The sequence below is a fragment of the Rhodotorula graminis genome, assembly GCF_001329695.1.
Source record: "Rhodotorula graminis WP1 unplaced genomic scaffold RHOBAscaffold_20, whole genome shotgun sequence".
Lineage (NCBI taxonomy): Eukaryota > Fungi > Basidiomycota > Microbotryomycetes > Sporidiobolales > Sporidiobolaceae > Rhodotorula > Rhodotorula graminis.
The window spans coordinates 19,769-33,466 of NW_017264947.1; the positions used below are offsets into that span (position 1 = coordinate 19,769).

Here is a 13,698-nt window from a genome sequence, read left to right on the forward strand (position 1 = left end):
CGCACGAGAGAGTGAGTCATTGCCTGCGAGAGAGAAAGTAGCGAGAGAGGACGCACTGTCGACAGGGTCGAGTGGATAGCCGAGGTCGCACCTGAGGAAGGGGGCGAGCGAGGTCAGCCACCGGTCGAGAGAAGGGACGGCGACTCGCGAAAGGGGACGGACCAGTGGCCATGGTTGCGGGCCTGTCAGGCAGCGCAGGAGCGGCCGAGGACGCAGTGGTCGAGCTGGCCGGCGAGGCGAGCGTGGTCGCCGTGGTGGACGAAGGCAGGGCCGACGAGGCCGCCGAGGGGGCCTGGTTGCGCTCCCAAGGTTTAGGTGGAGGAGGAGCCATCTTGACGGCGCGCTTAAACGGGTCGAACGGTGGTGGTGGGCGGGGTTTTGGCGAAGGCGGCCGAGGAGGACGAGGCGAGGCGAGGGGGAGCTGGAGGCGGTGGGCGCGGTCGAGGTCGGGCGTGGGCGAGCTAGCTGAGGCGGGGTGGGTGCTCGACGCGGGCTGCACAGGTGCACGAGCTGTCGCACTGGGTGGTTCGTGGCAAGGCTGAGGCGGTGGGAACCAAGACCCGGTCCTCCTCGTCGCCTCGAGCCGGGCCCGGGCTTCGACCCACCTCGCTCTCGCTCCTGCACAGTCTCGCCCAACTCGTCTACACGAGGATGCACTCTAGCGGGCCAGTGCACTGCCCGCCCACGCGACCTGTGCGAGCGCTGGCGGGGACCTCCAACTGCTGCCCCCACGCTTCGCGCCGGCTCGAACTGTCGGCTCCGCACAGCTCTTGCTCTGCTCTACCACTGCCCAGTGCATGCGCACAGCTCTTGCGCACCTTCCCCGCCCGATCGCAGTCCGCCTGCACGCCCCGCTCGCCTCTGCTCGCCCTCGCCCCCCTCGAGCGTTCCGACCCACCGCCGCCCCGCTCTCCGCCTCGACCATGGCCAGCACCGACCCGACGCCTCGCACTGCCGCCGAGATCATCGCCGACTACCTCCTCGACCGCCTCGAGCGGCACCGTGCGGCTTGGCGGGAGCGGCTTCCGGACAGCGCGAGGGCTCCTCCGCTCGTCTGCGCGATTCAGGGTCCGCAAGGCAGCGTGCGTCCCGTTCCCTTCTTTCCCTTGACACCGTGACGGGCTACTGAGCCCTCTCCACGTGCACAGGGCAAGTCGTACACCGCCTCGAAGCTCCCAGCCCTCCTCGCCGCCGCCTCTCCGACTCCCTCCTCGGCGTCGTCCGCCCCGATCCGCACCGCCGCCCTCTCGCTCGACGACCTGTACCTCCCGCACGACGGTCTCGCCGCCGTCGCCGCCGCCGATCCGGCCAACGCGCTCCTGTCCGGCCGCGGCCAAGCCGGAACGCACGACCTCCCTCTCGCACTCGAGCTCCTCTCGGCGCTCAAGCGGCCTTCGCCCAACGCCCAGTCCCTCAAGCTCCCCTTGTTCGACAAGAGCCTGCACGGCGGCGCCGGCGACCGGCTGCCCCGCGAGCAGTGGGTCGAGGTCGAGCGCCCGGACGAGGTCGACCTCGTCGTGTTCGAGGGGTGGATGAACGGCTTCCGCCCGCTCGACCCGCCGTCGCTTCTCTCCGAGCTCTACAACCTCGCGCGCTCGGACCCAGGCGCGGCGAAAGCGCGCCTCGGGATCGACTACGAGCCGCCGTTCCTGCTCGAGCACGACGAGGCGCACCTCGCCGTCGTGCATGACAACCTGCGTGGGTACGCCCCGATGTGGGACGAGGTCGACGTGTTTGTCCAGATCAAGCCCGAGCGCATGGGCTTTGTGTGGGAGTGGCGCCTCGAGGTGCGTCCGCTCGTCCTCTCTCTCTCTCTCTCGCGCGCGCCGGCGTCGCGCTCACCGCAAATCTCCCCCTCGACCTACAGCAAGAGCACAACATGAAGGCCAAGAACGGCGGCATCGGCATGACGGACGAGCAGGTCAAGCACTTCATCGCCCGGTGCGTCCTCTCCCTCTCTCGCGCCGCTCAAGCGCACGGTCCTCGACCCTCGCCCTCGAGCCATCTTTCCCGTCCCTCGCCTTCCTCGTACTGACTCTCCCTCTCTCTCGTCCTTGCGTACAGGTACATGCCCGGCTACGAGCTCTGGCTGCGCGGCATCGACGACCCCAAGTCGACCTGGGCGGGCAACGGCCTGCGCGTCGTCATCGACAAGCGGCGCGACGTTCTCGGCGTCGAGCACTTCTAGAGAGACGAGCAATGCAAGAGCGCGTGTACGAGCTTGGTCTGTCGCTCGCGAGAGGAAAGCGAGAGAGAGCAAATGGACGAGCTGCTTGCGCGGGTCCAGCGGCGGCACCGAGAGAAGCAGCAGCGCTCGAGCGACAACTCTCGCCACTCTGCGACGCACGAGAGAACTGCGAGTACTGCCTGGTATTTCTGCCCGCCCCTCAACGCTCGGTACTAATCGTGAGAGAGCCGGCTCAGGTATCCGTCGTCGTCGTCGGTCGACGCTCGCGTGCTCGCTCAGTCCCGGAGCGGCGCCGAGGTCGACTCGAGGGGCTTGTCGGCGGCGGCGGGCGTGACTGAGGTGCCCTCGACGGTGCCGGTCGACGGGAGGGGCGCGTCGTGGGCGCTCGTGCCCGAGGTGGACGCGACGGGCGAGCCCGAGTGCGACCCCGAGGCGGCCTCCTGCTTCTTGGCCTGGGCGATGCGGAGCGCCTCCTCGTGGATGTCGACAGCCTGCTTCGACACGCTCGTGTAGAACGACGACACCTTGGCGCCGAGCGGGCTCGAAAGCGCCTGGCGGTAGTAGTTGGCGCCGATCTGCGACGCCGCCTTGGCCTTGAGCGACAGGCCCTTCTGCTTGTGGACGTCGGCGAGCTTGTGCTGCGCGCGCTCGACGTGCGGCGCCGCGACGCCCGTCACCGTCTCCTTGAGCTTGTTGAAGAACGAGAGGAACCTCGCCGACACGCCGTACTTGTCGTCGGCCTCGATCGCCTTGTCGAGCGTCGTCGCACCAACCGAGTAGCCGGCAGCGAGGTACTCGGCGATCTTGGCCGTGTGCGGCTTGTCTGCGGGGCGTGGAGAGGGAGGGGGTGGGGGGGGGGGAGCAAGTCAGGGTTGGCCCGCTCGGGCTCTGAGGCGACAAAGGAACGAGTGCGACGCACCCTCCTGCTCGAGCTCGTCGTCGTGGTGGTCGGCGAGGGCCGCCGGCGGCTGAGCGTTGCCGACCGCCTTTGCCGACTCGGGCTCCTCGACGTCGTCCGAGTGGACCTCGATCGTGGCGTCGTCGAGCGTCGCACCGGACAGCATGAGCGCCGTGCGTGCAGCCGACTCCTGCAGGCGAGGGAGACGAGGGCGAGGGCGCGAGGTCAGCGTCAAAGTCGAAACGTGACGAGGAGATAGTGGGGGGAGGGGAGAGGGCGGCGGCGCACCTTGGCGAAGTGGATGGTGGCCTTGCCGGCGGTCGGGCCCTCGATGGACGAGAGCTTGCCGCAGAAGCTGAAGAAGTGCTCGAGCGTCTGGGACGACGTGGTCGGCGCGAGGGACGAGACGGTGACGGAGGCCTGCGTGACGAGGACCGGGGGGGTCAGCGGGCGCGCGAGGCAGGAGAGGGCAGTGAGGGCGGGGCTCACCATGGTTGCTGTGTAGATCTAGGAAGCTGGGTGGGTGTGAAGCGAGATGCGAGATGCAGCGGTGGAGGGAGGGAGGGAGGAAGATCAGCTCGCCGAGCTGCGGGCGGCCCTCGAGCGGATGACGGCGACGCGGCGGTGCTCCTTCCCCCTCCTTTTTCTCTCTTTCTCACGTCGAGTGCGCGCAGGAAACGGACAGGTTGCACAAGAGTACACACAACAACGAGAGAGAGAGAGACGAGCACCTCACTTGGCCGAACGGGCCTTGGTACCCTTCATGCGGTTCGTCATCTGCTTCTTGACCTTCTTGCCGCCGGTCGCGCGCAGCTTCTTGTCCTCGCGCGACATCTTGGGCCTCGCCTGGACCGTGTTGCGCACGCGCTTCTTGTACAGGCTCGACTGCTGCGCCGGGCGGGACGTCGACGCGCGCGGCGGGAGGGTCGAGGTCGACAGGTCGACGAGCGGTTCGGGCGTCGGGGAGCGCGAGAGCGACAGGGGCTCGACGACGACGGTCGCGAGGTCGCCGTCGGGCGCCTCGTAGGCCGTCTCGCCCTCGACGAGCGCGCCCGAGTCCGAGGCGGCGTCCGAGTCGTCGTCGCTGTCCGAGTCGAGGCCGTCGAACTCGTCGTCGTCGTCGTCGTCGCCGCCGCCCTCGGCATCTGCAGAGTGTGAAGAGTCGTCAGTCCGGGTGCACCAAAACTCGGAGCTGGACCACGCTCGCGAGAGAGCCGGGCCGAGCACGAGTGCAAGAGGACAGATACCGAGACGCACCGCCGTATGCCTCCCTCGCCATGCGCACGTTGTGCGCCGCCTGCTCCTTGCGCTTCTCGCGGACCTGCGCACAAGAGACAAAGGTCAGTCGTACTGCTGCTGCAGGAGGCGCGACCGGTCGAGGCTGGCGAGCGACAGCTCGAGGCGCAGGGTCGTGGTCTCCCGTGCTCGCTCGCTCAAGTCACCGCGGCAGGCCGACCGTCCCCCCTATAGAGTGGCTGGTAGGAGAGAGAAAGGCTGGGACGCACCTGGGTGCGCATCTCCCTCAGAGCATCCTTCTCGCGCGAGATGGCGCGCTTGACCTTCTCGGCCTGCTTTGCCTTTTTGCGCTTCGAGAACCCGGTCAAGTACTCTCTGCGAGTGGCACGGGGCACAACCGAGTCAGGACACGCGCGCAGGGCGAGTCGGGGTCACGAGAGCGAGCTTGGACGAACTTGCGGGCCTCGGGGTCAAAGACGACCTCCTTGACGCGCTTGATCTTGGCCGGGCGGCCGTTCGAGTCGAGGCCGTTGTCGCGGGCTTTGCCCTTGCCCTTGCCCTTGCGCGGGGGAGGCATGGTCGGCCGTGGGCTGATGAGGACGTGGGGGGGGCGAGGGGAGGTGAGGGAGGGCGCTGGATCGGGGGTGGGCGGCGCGGTGGTGCGGACCGACGAGCTGGTGGTGCCGGCCAAGTCAAGCGGGACTGGCTCGCGGCAGGTAGAGAGTGAGGAGGAAGAGAGGCGCTCGTCCACGCTCCCCTCTCCGCCTCATCATCTTCGCTCGCCACGACAGCCTCAGAGCTACAAGCAGCAGCCTGTACGCGCTCAAGGCCACCATGAAGGTCACCATCAACCACTACCACGCCGTCGCCATGTGGCGCTGGAACCTCAAGCCCTCTCAGCCTCCTCGCTCAACCTCGGACGCCGCCGACGCCCAGGGCCCGCAGTCCGACAGCGACGACGACGACGACGACGACGTGTGCGGCATCTGTCGAGTCGCCTTCGACGGCTGCTGCCCCGACTGCAAGGTGCCCGGCGACGGCTGCCCGCCGAGTGCGTCCTCTCCCCCTCCCGCCTCTCTCCAGTCGCTCTCTCCAGCGGCAACCCTGTTGACTCTGCTCCCACACGGTCCACAGTCTGGGGCGAGTGCACCCACGTGTTTCACATGCACTGCCTCATGAAGTGGCTCGCGACCGACTCGTCCAAGCAGCAGTGTCCGATGGACCGTCGCCCGTGGGGTGCGTCGCCCTCCCCTCTCTCTCTTCTCGACGCGCCCTTTCTTCGTCGACAGGAGCGAGCGATACTGACACGCCCGCCCTCGCCGCTCACAGTAACCGCCGGCACGCCCGCTGTCGCCCCGCCCGCCGCGCCAGAGCACCTCGCCGCGCCGCCCGTCCAGCCGCAACCGCAGCCCGACGCCGGTCCCGCCGCCGCCTGAGCCCGTCGACCTGACGAGCTCCTCGTCACCATTCTCGAGGACGGCGCTGGCAAGGTCAAGGAGGGCAGCCCCGCCCGACTCAGCCGCACGCACCTCGAGTACTCGAACCCGACCTGTCCTCGCCGCCCTCGCACCTGCAGCGTCATCCGCACTCGTCGGCACTCGGAGCCCCCTCAGCAGTACCTCCTCTCGACATCGGCAGCGCGTCGTGCAGCCGCAGCTCCTCCTGCGGTAGGTCTCGCCAGTGCCGCTCGAGAAAGCCTCTTCCAAACCTCGGTACGTGCCCTTCCTCTTCTCGTCTACCTCGCACTGTGACCTGACCTTCGTTCTCGTGCAGTGCATCGTCTTGCGTGGCCACGATGGCCCAACCGTCGAGCGCATTCTCGTGCAACGATGTCCGTCTCTCTCCTTCTCCCTCGCACGTTCCGGTCCTCTCGAGAGTCGTGCGCTCCCCTGATTTGGAGAGAGCGTTCGCTTCCTGGCAGAGAGTGCTCGCGTCGTTCACGGAAGCGGAAGCGGAAGCCGAACGTGCGTCAGGCGCAAAGGCGACAAAGTGGCTCGAGCGAGAGCCAAGTCGCCGGCGACCGTGGCTCGGCACCGCCCATCTCGCGCCCACCACCCGCACAGCTGCGGACGAGCTTTCCGCCAGCTCAGCAGCACTTTGCGCACTTGCTGCGTGCGCCTGCGCGACCGCCCACGACCGCGCCCAACCTTCGCCGCGAGTCGAGGCTCGCCCGTCCAGCTCGTCGCCGCCGTCCCTGGGTCCAGCCGGTTCGTCCCAGTACTCTCGCAAATCCTCATCGACGGCGCTTCGTGCTGTCACGGGCTCGCCTGAGTGCGAGAGTGGCGCGAGGGAGACGCCGCTGTCCGGACCTCAGCTGACAACGATTCGCAGACCGTCGCGCAGGGCCACCTAGATCAGCACGAGCACCACGCGTCAGTCCAGCATGTCGACCACGAGGCGGCGGCAGCCCTCTCGCCCACCAACACGCCGGGCCGCCTCGTCCGCCGCCTCGCCCAACTCGCCCGCCTCCACCTCTTCGGCGCTCGACCTCCCCTCACGCACTCTCCTGCGCCGCCGCTCCCATTCCCTCTACGGCCCCACCGCCTCGTCCACCCCCTCGGCGCGCGGGCCCTCGGGCGCCGTCTCGTCCCTGTTCGAGTCGCTCGACCTCCCCGCGTCGTTCCTCAGCCTGCGCGAGTACCTCGCGCGCAAGCTCGAGGACGCCGAGCGCAGCCTCCAGGCGCTCAAGACGTTCGTCGACGAGGAGGCGACCGACCTCGAGACGGAGCTCGACGGCGACGGTGAGACCGAGGGCGACGAGGAGGAGAGCGGGCCCGAGTCGGACGACGAGCGCGAGGGCGACAACGACGGCGGCGGCGGCGAGCAGGCGGCCGCACACAGGCGCTCGCTGCTGCCGCACGGTCGGACCCGGCCGGCCAAGGCGTCTTCGGCCGCCGCCGTCGCCGAGCTGCAGGACGAGATCAGCGCCCTGCAGGCGTTCATCGCGAGCGCGTCGTCGTTCCTCGCCGCCATGCGCTCCGAGCTGCCGTCGCCCGCGAGCGCGTCGGCCGACGCCAAGTCGTGCCTGCAGCTGCAGCTGTCGCCCGACGCGCGCGCGACGCTTGACCGGTTCCTCGAGGACCACCCGATGCCGTCGCTGCCGCACTTTGGCCTGCGGTCCCGCGCCGCGTCGAGCGCCAACGCCATCCTCGAGCGCGTCGGCCTCGAGATGCGCGGCGTGCGCGACACGCTGTCGTACCTCGCGTCGTCGACCGACCCCGTGTCGTACCTCCCCGCGTCCCTGCGCTCGTCCCTCCCCTCGACGCCGTCCCTCACCGACTTTAGCCACGCGCGCGCCTACTTCTCGGCCGAGTCGACCCGGTTGTCGAACGCCGTGTCGCAGCTGCGCGACGACACGACCGAGTCGCTGTCGGCGTCGCTGCACCGCGCCGTCGACGGCGCCGCCGAGCTGTCGGCCTACGTCAAGGGCGAGGCGTCGCACGCGCTCGACGAGGCGCGCAAGATGTACCACGCCGCGCTCGAGATTGGCCAGACACGCCTGTTGCGGTATGATGAGTTGCCGCCCGACTGGCGCAACAACGAGCATATCCTGAGCGGATACCGGTACATCCCGATCGAGCGGTGGGGGACCTTGATCCGCAGCGCGTGGCAGTGGCACAACGAGACGATCAACATCCAGTCGCAGTGCGTCCGCCTCCCCCCTTCTTCCTCCTCTTTCCCTTCCCGAGCTCACCTCTCGTCCTCGTCGCGCGCAGCTTTGTCGGGTTCCTGTCGCTCGTCGTCCTCCTCGTCTACTACCTCTTCTTCTCGTCGTCGTCGCCGCACATGCTCGCCGACCCGCACCCGGGCGACACGGCGATCGCGGTCCTCTTTGTCGTGCGTCCTCGGTCCTCTTCTCGCCACGTCCTCAGCTCCTCGGGCACCCACAGTCGTGCCGTAGGAGCTGTGGTCCGATGCGGTCGATCACTGACTCTCGTCTCGCACGCCCTCTCGCAGATCTCGGCGATGCACTGCCTTCTGTGCAGCACGACCTGGCACCTGTTTGCCGGCTGCGCGACGATCCACTGGCACCGTGGCGCCGCGTGCGTCGACTATGTCGGCATCAGCGGGCTCATCGCTGCGAGCGTGGCAGGTTCGACGTGAGCACCCGCCCCCTCCTTGCCCTCTCTCCTCGTCGCCGAACCCTCTGACCCCTCTCTTCCTCCTTCCTGCAGGTACTACGGCTTCTACGAGCATCCTCGGCTCGCATCGGCCTACATGCTCTTCAACCTCGTCATCGGCGTCACGGGCATGGTCGTGCCGTGGCAGGCGTGGTTCAACGAGCGCAAGTACAAGAACTGGCGCATCGCCTTCTTCTGCTCGCTCGCGCTGAGCGCCGTCGGGCCCGTGTCGCACCGCGCCGCCATCTATGGCCTCGGCGAGACGGTCAGGTTCTACAGTGCGTCGACGTCGCTCGCCTGTTTCTCCTCGTCGCGTTTGGGCCCTGACCTTGTCCTCGTCTGCAGGTCCCGCCATTCCCTCGATCGCCGCCTACGGCCTTGGCCTCACCTTCTACGCGCAGCAGGTGCGTCTTCTCGTCCTCTCGCCCCTTCCTCGCAATGAGTCGCTCACCCTGTCGCCCCGCCGCAGTTCCCCGAGTGCGTCGCCCCGGGTACCTGGAACGTCGGCGCGAGCCACCAACTATGGCACATCGCCATAGTCGCCGCTGTGTGGCTCCACTGGAAGGCCATGGGCGACTGGAGCGCGGCCGCGCTCGGCTTTGACGCGCCGTAGCTCGACTCGCCTCTCGCAGAGCCTCTCTTTTGTGTAGACTAGACCCCTCCTCGCCGCAGCTTGTTGAGACGCATTGGATTCCTCTCCTCGCCTTCACCGCGACGGGCTGCGAGAGAGGAGCACGCCGTGGGACCGGAGCCTCCTGTCCGTCGAGAGGTGCGTGCGCTGGTCCCTCTCGGTGACGCGGCCGTCCCTCGGTCCTCGCCTCTTTCCCTCCCCGCGCTCTCTCACCCACAGCCCGTCCACACCGCTCAACCGTCCAGCAACATGCCTGTGCGTCTGCCTGTCCTCTCTGCAGCCAGCGCACGAGCTGACCCTCCTCTCGTCCCTCCTCTCCCTCCTCCCCACCCCCCGCCGCTCTCCTCGCCCTCCTCGACCCGGCTTCCTCGCGCCTGCCTCGCGCCCGGTCGCAGAAGAACGCCCACGTACGTCCAGCTGTCCTCTTCTACACGGCGCGAGCACCGAGCCCGGCCTCGAGCCGCAGCTCGCGGGCGCGGGCAGCCCTTGGCGGGCGTCGACAGCGAGCTCACGCCTCCCTTCCCCCCCCCCCCCCCCCTATCCTCGTGCGTTCACCTGTAGAACGTGTACCATGGATTTGTGGGCCTCGCCAACAATCCGCAGAGCTCGCCGCAGATGAAGGCGGTGCGTCGCGCTCGTTCCTCTGTTCTTCCTCCTTCCTCTCGCCGAGCGTCTTCCCCGATCCGCACCTCGATCGAGAACGACGAACTGACCGCCCTGCATCCCTCGAAAATAGTACGCCGAGAGCCAGATGGCCCAGACGAGCGTGCGTCGCCTCGCTACCCTTTTCTTCTCCTCGAAGCCAAACTGACTCGTACCTCTTCTCCTCTGCGACGCAGAACCAGTTCCACGGTGCGCACGGCAGCGCGCACAACCCGTCGACGAGCGCCCAGGGCAAGGCAGCGTGCGTCCTCCTCTTTCTCGCTCCCCCTTGCCGCCCGACCCTCACTGACCTTGTCGTGCCCGCACGTGCACCTTCTCCCTCCCTTCCTTTCCCGCCTGCAGCGCCGAGAGCAAGATGCAGGCGACGCAGCCCGACGCCTGGAAGAACCGCTAGGGCGGCTCGCGCGCCCGGTGGCAACGTCGAGGTGGAAGGTTTCGCTTGGGCGGGAGAGGGAGGAGGAGGGGACGGGGCGTGAGTCGCTTGTTCTCGTGCCTGCAACGCTTTTGTGCTTGAGCGCGAGAGCCCCGTGAGAGGTCGAGAGGCTGTCTCGTGCAGAAAGCCGAGCTCGAGCGTGCGAGTCGCTCGACTTGAGAAGGCTCGAGCGAGGCACTCCGTCTCTCCTCTTCTCTCGCGCGCAACCGCCTTTCGCCTCGGCCCGTGCCCCTCTCTCACGCTCGAGAGGTGTGAGAGGCGTGAGAGCTGCGAGAGGAACAGCTCGCTAAGCACCTCGTTCCTGTCGAGAGGACCGTGCGCTCGAGCAGCGCCGGGCTGAGCACCTCCTCTCCTCAAGCGCGTTCGATCGCCCCTCCGCCGAGAAGGGGAGCAAGCTCCGCATGACTGAGGGTAGTCAGTGAGGGAGCAGGAGCGAGAGAGCGGATCAGGCGGCGTCGGACGCGAGGGTGGCGGGGCTCGTGCGCACAGTCTTCGAGCGGGTCTCGCCGCAGCACAAAGAGTACGACGGCCGTCTTTGAGAGCACCGGCGAGCTTTCATTCTCTCTCGCGCTGCCGACGAGAAAGGGACACAGAAAAAGCGCCGTTTCAAAGTCCTCGCTCAAGCGCCAAACCACCTCCCTCGCCCGTTGCCTCCTCCTGCTACGTCCACGCCCACGCCGTCTCCGTGTACTCGCCGGCGTCGAAGCCGAGGACGCGCACCCTCCCGTGCTCGGCGCTCGGCGAGGGCGTCGGCAGAGCGAGGGGCGCGCCCGGACCCTCGAGAGTGGAGCGACGCAGCGTGCGCCCGACCTTGAGCGCCGTGACGCCGAGGAAGTTCTGGTGCATCTGCGGTGCTCGAGAACGTGTCAGGTCGGGATCCGGTGGGAGGCTCGGGACGAGGAAGGGAAGGGAGAGAGAGACGCACCACCTCGGCCCAGGTCTGCCCCTTGAGCTTCCACGGACGTGCAGCCGCCCCACCGTCTCCTCCTCCGCCCGCGCCACCTCCTCCGCCGCCGTCGCTCGAGATCTCCCACACCCTGCCCATCTTCTCGCACTCGTCGGCCGTCGTCGTCGCGCCCGCCGCCGACCTGACGAGCGCGCGCACGTGCGCCGGCGCGACGAGGCACCTCGGCGGGGCGCGCATGCCGTGCGAGGCGTGCACGTGCGGGACGAGCTGCGCAAAGCGTCCGAGGAGGCCGCACACGCCGCACCGGAAGAGAGCGACGGCGCGCTCGAGGAGGGCGTCGGCGTCGGCGGGCGAGATGGCGGCCCAGGCGGGCTCGACGCCGGTGCGAGGGTCGCGGTCGAGGAAGGGCGAGGGTGCCGAGGAGAGGGCGAGGTCGATCGAGGAGGGGAGAGGGTCGCCGTCGGCCAGGAGGGTGCGGGCGATGCGGTCGAGGAGGACGAGGCGGTCGTTGCGCACCGCCTCGAGGGCGTCGGCGACGGCGGCGGGCAGCATTCTGCTGAACTTCTGGGCGTAGACCTCGATGCGAAGAGGGCCGACCCACTGCCACTCGGCGCACAGGGAGGGCAGGCGGAGGAACGACGAGAGTGGCAGGAGGAAGGGGAGCGTCTTGTCGTCGACGTTCAGCTGCACGTCGTTGTAGAGCGGCTTGAGGGCACGGCGCTGCCAGTTGTGCGCATAGTTCTTCTTGCGCTCGCGGCGCTCTCGGCGGTTTCGCTCGATCCAGGCGACGATGCGGTCCTTAAAGACGTCCCACTCTGCGATCGCGGCGACGGGTCAGGGCGAGGGTCACGAGAGCGATAGAAAGAGAGAGAGAGAGAGGGCGAGCGAGACGGACCGTCATCGTCAAGAGGCTCGTCGGTGCTGCAGAACGCCTTGAGGTTGTCGTTGCGCTCTTTGCGCTCTTGGCGGTCCGCCTCACCCTCGCACGGCACCGACGGCTCGTGACAGACCTCGATAAGCTCGTCCCAGACGCTGTCGTAGTCGTAGCTGCGCGGCAAGAGAGTCAGCCGTCGAGCGCGAGGAAGAAGTAAGAACGCGAGGCAGACGAACCTGTCCTGGGCGAACCCGAGCGCCGCGAGCTTGGCGTACAGCCTGTCCGGCAAGATGCGAGTCAGTCATCGAGGCGCCCAGTGTGCAAGGAAGAACGCTCGACGCACTGCTGCTGCCGACGGCCGAGGCGGTCCTTTCTCGCTTGAGCCGCTCGCAGTGCCCGTCCTCGAAGCCAACTCCCCAGCGTCCTGGCGTCGAAGTACACACGCGCGCGCAGATTGATCCGCCGCGTGATGTACGGCCCTAGCGCTATATCGGGATGGACGCCAGCACCGAGCGCGTGTGCCGCGATCGAGGTAAGGCGAGCCGAGATGGCGAGGACGTCCGGCAGAAAGAACTCGTCGATGACGGGGTCGGCTTCGACGTCTGGAGGGGTACTCGAGTCAGTGCTGGACGTTCATGAGGTTTAACCGCTCCCTGAGAAGGCGAGGGGCGGAAGAGGGACGCACCCCACGTGTCGAACGCGCACTCGAGGGTCCGAGGGTGGAGGTAGGGGTGCGCCTGCGAGATCTGCTGCGTGCGCATGAACCTGCGAGGCGGTCAATTGGTCAGTGAATGCTTGGGTGACGGTTCATGCGCGAGTGAGAAGACGCACAGGCTGCTCGCGCAGGTCATGCAGACCCTCGTGCGGGCGTCGAGATCTGCGTGACGAGCCTCGCCGCCGCACACCTGCGCACACGGATAAGGCATCAGTTCGAGGAACCACTGAAGAAGAAAAGGGGCGAGAAGAGAGCACGAGGCGAGCGCACCTGGCACGTCGTCCCGCCGATGAGCCTCGCGAGCAGAACCTCGGCCGCCACGTCGTCGCCGCCGGCGCGCAAGTCGGACGAGAGCTTGGGCACCTCCATGTTGATCCTCGCCTGGGTCCAGACCTTGAGAGCGCGGCGGTCGCCCGAGCGACGCAGGAGGTTGGCGAACGCACGCGAGGTGCAGCTGATGGCGAGGATGTCGGGCGTCTCGAGGTACGACAGGATCTGGAGGGGCGGCGGCGGCGGCGGTCAGCGGTACTTCTACCTTGCCTCGGTCGAGAAAGGCACGAGGGAAGAGGCGGACGCACGACGTGGATGAGCTCGAGGGGGAGCGCCATGAGGCGGAACCACCTCGCAGGTCGACGAGGTCGGCCCGGCTGCAGCTGGTGCTGCTGAAGCTGCTGGACTGGTTGCTGAAGCTGGACGACAGGTTGCACTGTGCATGCGCTGGCTAGTCAGAGCTGTGCCGTGGTGCAGAAGGACGAGGGAGATGAGGACGCACCGAGACCGAGAGGAGCGACGACAGACAGGTCGGGCGCAGCGCTGTTGAGCGGCCACACGTGTGTGCGTCCAGCCAGCACCATGGCGGTAGCTGCTGCGCTCGGGAGAAGCTGAGGCGAAGCACGAGCGGTCGGAGAGGAGCGGCGACGAGGCCGCGCGCGAGGAGGGTCGAGCGGGTGTCTCGATTTTACCGCAGAGCCTCTCATTTTGAGCAGGTAGCAGCAGAGCGACTCGCACTGAGCGCTACATTGCTCGCGCCGA

The 13,698-nt window shown here is 68.0% G+C and overlaps 7 protein-coding genes across 7 annotated transcripts; 4 read left to right on the forward strand and 3 right to left on the reverse strand.

The window, feature by feature from the left end:
- Nucleotides 1-923: 923 nt before the first annotated feature.
- On the forward strand, nt 924-2,188 carry RHOBADRAFT_56448 (uncharacterized protein; the record flags this gene model as incomplete). The annotated part of the gene is made up of 4 exons (XM_018418351.1): nt 924-1,082; nt 1,149-1,787; nt 1,868-1,941; nt 2,065-2,188. 4 exons carry the CDS (start codon nt 924-926, stop codon nt 2,186-2,188), a joined length of 996 nt encoding a protein of 331 aa, XP_018267645.1.
- A 275-nt stretch (nt 2,189-2,463) lies between these two features.
- Nucleotides 2,464-3,578, reverse strand: RHOBADRAFT_47551 (uncharacterized protein; the record flags this gene model as incomplete). Its single annotated transcript, XM_018415004.1, has 3 exons — nt 2,464-3,011; nt 3,108-3,276; nt 3,375-3,578. The coding sequence occupies 3 exons, from the start codon at nt 3,576-3,578 to the stop codon at nt 2,464-2,466; spliced, it is 921 nt and encodes a 306-aa protein (XP_018267646.1).
- Nucleotides 3,579-3,757: 179 nt separating this feature from the next.
- On the reverse strand, nt 3,758-4,944 carry RHOBADRAFT_56450 (uncharacterized protein). The gene is made up of 4 exons (XM_018418352.1): nt 4,778-4,944; nt 4,592-4,697; nt 4,344-4,407; nt 3,758-4,231 (listed from the first exon to the last, which is right to left on the reverse strand). The coding sequence occupies exons 1-4, from the start codon at nt 4,897-4,899 to the stop codon at nt 3,819-3,821; spliced, it is 705 nt and encodes a 234-aa protein (XP_018267647.1). The 5' UTR covers nt 4,900-4,944; the 3' UTR covers nt 3,758-3,818.
- Nucleotides 4,945-5,156: 212 nt separating this feature from the next.
- Nucleotides 5,157-5,557, forward strand: RHOBADRAFT_8814 (uncharacterized protein; the record flags this gene model as incomplete). The annotated part of the gene is made up of 2 exons (XM_018419231.1): nt 5,157-5,373; nt 5,457-5,557. Coding segments are annotated over 2 exons (318 nt in total), but the record flags the coding sequence as incomplete, so codon positions are not given.
- Nucleotides 5,558-7,625: 2,068 nt separating this feature from the next.
- Nucleotides 7,626-9,148, forward strand: RHOBADRAFT_30773 (uncharacterized protein). Its single transcript, XM_018412921.1, has 6 exons — nt 7,626-7,967; nt 8,039-8,159; nt 8,280-8,422; nt 8,498-8,721; nt 8,789-8,847; nt 8,913-9,148. The coding sequence occupies exons 1-6, from the start codon at nt 7,786-7,788 to the stop codon at nt 9,054-9,056; spliced, it is 873 nt and encodes a 290-aa protein (XP_018267649.1). The 5' UTR covers nt 7,626-7,785; the 3' UTR covers nt 9,057-9,148.
- Nucleotides 9,149-9,215: 67 nt separating this feature from the next.
- On the forward strand, nt 9,216-10,252 carry RHOBADRAFT_56452 (uncharacterized protein). Its single transcript, XM_018418353.1, has 6 exons — nt 9,216-9,329; nt 9,470-9,481; nt 9,636-9,698; nt 9,811-9,840; nt 9,914-9,978; nt 10,080-10,252. Exons 1-6 carry the CDS (start codon nt 9,324-9,326, stop codon nt 10,129-10,131), a joined length of 228 nt encoding a protein of 75 aa, XP_018267650.1. The 5' UTR covers nt 9,216-9,323; the 3' UTR covers nt 10,132-10,252.
- A 578-nt stretch (nt 10,253-10,830) lies between these two features.
- RHOBADRAFT_56453 (uncharacterized protein) lies at nt 10,831-13,520 on the reverse strand (the record flags this gene model as incomplete). Its single annotated transcript, XM_018418354.1, has 10 exons — nt 10,831-11,016; nt 11,096-11,892; nt 11,973-12,124; nt 12,188-12,229; nt 12,295-12,553; nt 12,637-12,716; nt 12,783-12,856; nt 12,937-13,161; nt 13,245-13,372; nt 13,439-13,520. The coding sequence occupies 10 exons, from the start codon at nt 13,518-13,520 to the stop codon at nt 10,831-10,833; spliced, it is 2,025 nt and encodes a 674-aa protein (XP_018267651.1).
- Between the last annotated feature and the right edge of the window lie 178 nt (nt 13,521-13,698).